Raw genomic sequence first — 5,000 nt, 5'->3', positions numbered from 1 at the left:
ATAATGTCCAGTATAGAATATAAAGTCCTGCTGCAGTGGAGACAGAATGAATATTGTGTCTGACTCCATCATGAGCTTGGAGGACTGCATCCATACATCTCTGACATGACTCAAATCACTGATTAATAAAGTCATCTGGAATGAAGAAGAAAGCCTTAAGCAGGATCCCAGAGCTCATCAAGACTCTTTGTGTTCATCTTCAACACCTCCTCCTTCATCTTACCCCAGACATGCTCAATAATGTTCATGTCTGGTGACTGGGCTGGCCAATCCTGCAGCACTTTGACCTTCTCTGCTTTCAGGAGCTTTGATGTGGAGCTGAAGTATGAGGAGCGCTATCCTGCTGGAGAATTGTCCCTCTCCTGTGGTTTGTAATGTAATGGGCAGCACAAATGTCTTGATACCTCAGGCTGTTGATGTTGATCATCCAGTCTGCAGATCTCTCGCACACCCCCATACTGAATGAACCCCAAACCATGATGTCTCCTTCACCAAACTTGACTGATTTCTGTGAGAATCTTGGTCCATGCTGGTTCCAGTGGGTCTTCTGCAGTATTGGTGATGATTGATGCAGATCAACAGATGATTCAGCAGAGAAATCCACCTTCTGACACTTTAACACACGATCAGCTAGAAGACAAGTTATTACTTGCTGCTCTTACAACAGAGATCCACCACAAGACTTTTGTCAGGGAGTGTAAAGTTGGTCAGCACAACAGCTGAGAATACGCAAGATTTGTGTGGAGTCATTGTAAAGTAAAACCATAACAGAGTGAAACGTTATCATTTGCATGTGTTTTAAAGACATTTCAAGAGAGTTTAAAGCATTTAGGCACAAAAAAGTACATTAGCAACTGTAATAAAGAGTACTTTTACTGAATTAATACAATGAAGACTGTACAGCTTCTCCACCTGAATACTGTTTGACTCTCAGGAAAACCATAGAGCACCGTTTGTTTTACTTTTTTCATTGCTCTACTGTATTTATTTTGCTAGAAATTTGTTTATTATTTTAAATACATGGTTTACACCCCTATTGACCTTATTCACCGCCGACGAGCGGGCGCTGCCATTTAAATCTTATTGGTTTGAGACTTCCGGTCACATTCACTTCCATTCATTTTTTGACGTTAAAAACTGCTCGTTACGCTGCTTGATGTTGCAATTTGATATTTTCTTATTATATTATTCTACTTGGTCTGTGTAGTCATGCAAACATTTGTTTGTAGAGCAAGTAGTTTGACCGTTTTCTGCCGTTTATTATTCCTAGTCATTTCTCCCATAGGCGACTGAATCGGAAGTTCAATCGCGAAAACAGGCGCACTTCTGCATTTTAGAATAAGATCAATAAAATCACCCCAATCGGTCTAAAATAATGATTTCTTTTCAAATAGAGCTATTGAAGCCATCTGCTGAAATTGAATTCATATCACAATATATATTGCAGAAAAACAAAACATCTCAATGTCTATTATTTACTAATAGTTTTAACAGTAAAATGTATTATTATATAAACATAGTTAACCTGCAGTTATATAGTATATAGGTGATGTTTAATTCTGTTTAATTCAAGTTTATTTGTATTGGGATTTTTATTACACCCCTATGAAATCACCCCAGTCGATCTAAAATAATGATTTCTTTTCAAATAGAGCTATTGAAGCCATCTGTTGAAATTGAATTCATATCACAATATACAGTTGAAGTCAGAATTATTAGCCCCCCTGTATTATTAGCACCCCTGTTTATTTTTCCCCCTAATTTCTGTTTAATGGAGAGAAGATTGTTTCAGCACATTTCTAAGCATAATAGTTTTAAAAAACTATTTCTAATAACTTCTTTATTTTCTCTTTGCCATGATGACAGTAAATAATATTAGACTAGATATTTTTCAAGACACTTCTATACAGCTTAAAGTGACATTTAAAGGCTTCACTAGGGTAATAAGGTGAACTAGGCAAGTTATTCTATAATGATGGTTTGTTCTGGAGACTATCAAAAAAAATTAGCTCAAAGGGGCTAATAATTTTGTCCCAAAATAGTTTTTATAAAATTCAAAACTGCTGTTATTCTAGCCGAAATAAAACAAATAAGACTTTTTCCAGAAGAAAAAATATTATCAGACACACTGTGAACATTTCCCTGCTCTGTTAAACATCATTTGGGAAATATTTAAAAAAGAAAAAAAAAATCAAAAGGGGGCGAATAATTCTGACTTCAACTGTATATTGCAGAAAAAAAAAACATCTCAATGTCTATTATTTACTAATAGTTTTAACAGTAAAATGTATTATTATATAAACATAGTTAACCTGCAGTTATATAGTATATAGGTGAATTTTATTTATTTATTTAATACATTTTTCACAGTAATTATTGTTTCAAAGCAGCTTCACAAAAAGTGTACATTATTGCATTACAATCCAACCCAGCAATGTGAAGGTTATTAGTTATCATTACTTTATTATTTACTAATAACTTATAACTAATTAACTTAAACTAAAACTAGTGTTTGTTTCCTGTGAGTTTTAGATTTAATTGAAATGTTGGGGTAAAGGACGCAATATTCTGTCGAGTGGAAACATTATTAATATTGCTATGGAGAGTCCCTATAAAGCATCCATGTGTTGTTTGTGTGTGTGTGATTTCAGGCAGTCTCTGGATAAATGTGAGAGTGACATGTCTGAACTGGAGAGTCGTGTGGAGAAAGTAAGATATTCATCATAGATTTGTTTTTTCCCCACTGAGGTTTGCTTAAAATGATAGACATTTTGTTCATCGTATTTTATTCTGTATCGTAATCTGCATGTTTCATAGTTTATTTTCAGTTCATGTTTTTAGAATTGTACATTATTATAGGCATTATTATTATATATTTTTTCTTCATGGTTATATGTTCTCTGTTATATTTTTATATACTTTAATACAGTCATGAATTATTTTTTATACACGTTAAAGGTTCTGATAGTTGCAGTTTTCATGGTTTTCATCAAAAGAACAAAACTAAACGATTTCCTCCAGATTTGTTTTGCGTTTTATATGGTTAATTCTTGTTAATGTGTGTGTGTGTGTGTGTGTGTGTGTGTGTGTGTGTGTGTGTGTGTGTGTGTGTGTGTGTGTGTGTGTGTGTGTCAGGTGATGAAGTTGTGTGGTCAGATGGTGGACGCGGGTCAGAATTACACCTCCTGCAATCAGCTTTTCCTCTGCGCACTGAGCGAGTTCACCGCGTATCATAAGAGTGACGGTGTGATTCTGGTGAGCAGCACAGACCAATGACACTCTCCAACACAAGCTTGTTTCATTACAGGGGTGTGCTTCTTTCGTATTTCCCTATTTTTCCATTGTTATCAAAGCATTCATCAAGCTTCATTCTGGGCATATTTTAGGGATGTAATTGTACACCTACCTAGTCTACTGTGTATATAATATAATGATATTGTGTAGTCCTGTGCACAGTTTATTCATGCTCACATTTGCATGTCACGACCACGTGCGCTCTGTGTACATTATAAATAAGCCGCAGGATGCACATTTGCTATTAGTCATCTGTCTTTATGTCTTCATTAATTCAGTGCTACAGCAGGGCACCTCAAATTTAATACCTGAAAGTGTCATAAGTTTAGATGATGCTACAAATTTATACAAATGCATTTTATAATTGATTAAAAGTATTAAAAATCGGGACTGAAAAAAAGTGAAAGTGAAAGTGATAAGTTCTTCTTAGCGATATGTAAGTTTATTTTCAGGTATATTAGGCTGCTCAATTCAACTGGACTTAATATTTTTACAGTTTACAATATGTTGGAATAAAGAGTCGGCTTAATTACAGGCAAAGTTATATTTTGTGGATACAAGAGAACTAACTGAGTTAGTGGCGCCACCTAGTGACAGTGTGTGGATCTGCCCCAACATTGAAGTACAAAGTATAAACCTAATATTTAATATTACTCAAGTCACTATTTTTTTAAGGGGGTCGGGGTCTCGTCTTACTCCTTTTTGTCCTCAGCTGATCACATGCCTGATTAAATATAGAGTAATTCTATTAGTGAAAAAAAGATTAACTGAAATACAATAAAAATTATTATTATTTTTATTATTATAAATTATTCATTTTCCTTCGGCTTAGTCCCTTATTTATCAGAGGTCGCCACAGCAGAATGAACCACCAACTATTCCAGCATATGCTTTACGCAGCGGATGCCCTTCCAGCCGCAATACAGTACTGGGAAACACCCATACACATTCATTCACACACACCATGATACACTATGGCTAATTTAGTTGATCAGTTGCCCTATAGCGCATTTGTTTGGACTGTTGGGGAAAACCGGAGCACCCGGAGGAAACCCATGCCAACACGGGGAGAACATGCAAACTCCACACTGGAATGCCAACTGACCCAGCCGAGACTCGAACCAGCGACCTTCTTGCTGTGAGGCCACAGTGTTAACCACTGAGCCGCCCACTTACTGAAACTAAATCTATAAACTCTAAATAAAAAATGTGTTCACAAAATAAAAACTAAACTAAAACTGTAACAGAACCATCAATTAAACTAGCCAAAACTAAACTAAACATTAACAGACAATGTACAAATTAGCATCAAAACAATTAAAAACTCATTTAAAAATGTTATTAAACTTGCTGCAGCTTCAGGAGACTCTCACAGTGACTAAAAATGTGTTCACTAAATAAAACCTGCTTGTGTTTCTGCAGAACTGCCTGCGCCAGTTTAACCAGGGCCTGCAGGAGATGATCCAGTTTCAGACGGTCAGTGTGTGTGTACAGTTAAAGTCATAATTATTCACCCCCTTTTGAATTTTTTTCTCTTTTTTAATATTTCCTAAATGATGTTGAACAGATTCTGGAAATGTTCACAGTATGTCGGATAATATTTTTTCTTCTGGAGAAAGTCTTATTTGTTTTATTTCGGCTAGAATAAAAGCAGTTTTTAATTTTTTAATAACCATTTTAAGCTCAATAATATTAGCCCCTTTAAG

The 5,000-nt window shown here is 35.3% G+C and overlaps 1 protein-coding gene across 3 annotated transcripts in view; it reads left to right on the top strand.

The window, feature by feature from the left end:
• Positions 1 to 5,000, top strand: part of zgc:162872 — a 38,310-nt gene that overhangs the window by 2,305 nt on the left and 31,005 nt on the right. For all 3 annotated transcript variants that reach the window (XM_021481318.3, XM_009291987.5, NM_001098194.1), the window contains 3 exon segments: positions 2,652 to 2,709; positions 3,136 to 3,255; positions 4,717 to 4,770. In XM_021481318.3, the coding sequence (XP_021336993.2) occupies positions 2,652 to 2,709; positions 3,136 to 3,255; positions 4,717 to 4,770 (232 nt within the window).

This window comes from Danio rerio, chromosome 15, assembly GCF_049306965.1.
Source record: "Danio rerio strain Tuebingen ecotype United States chromosome 15, GRCz12tu, whole genome shotgun sequence".
NCBI classification, from domain to species: Eukaryota; Metazoa; Chordata; class Actinopteri; order Cypriniformes; family Danionidae; genus Danio; species Danio rerio.
The sequence above is the reverse complement of the archived record's forward strand: the minus strand, read 5'-3'. Positions and strand labels throughout refer to the sequence as shown.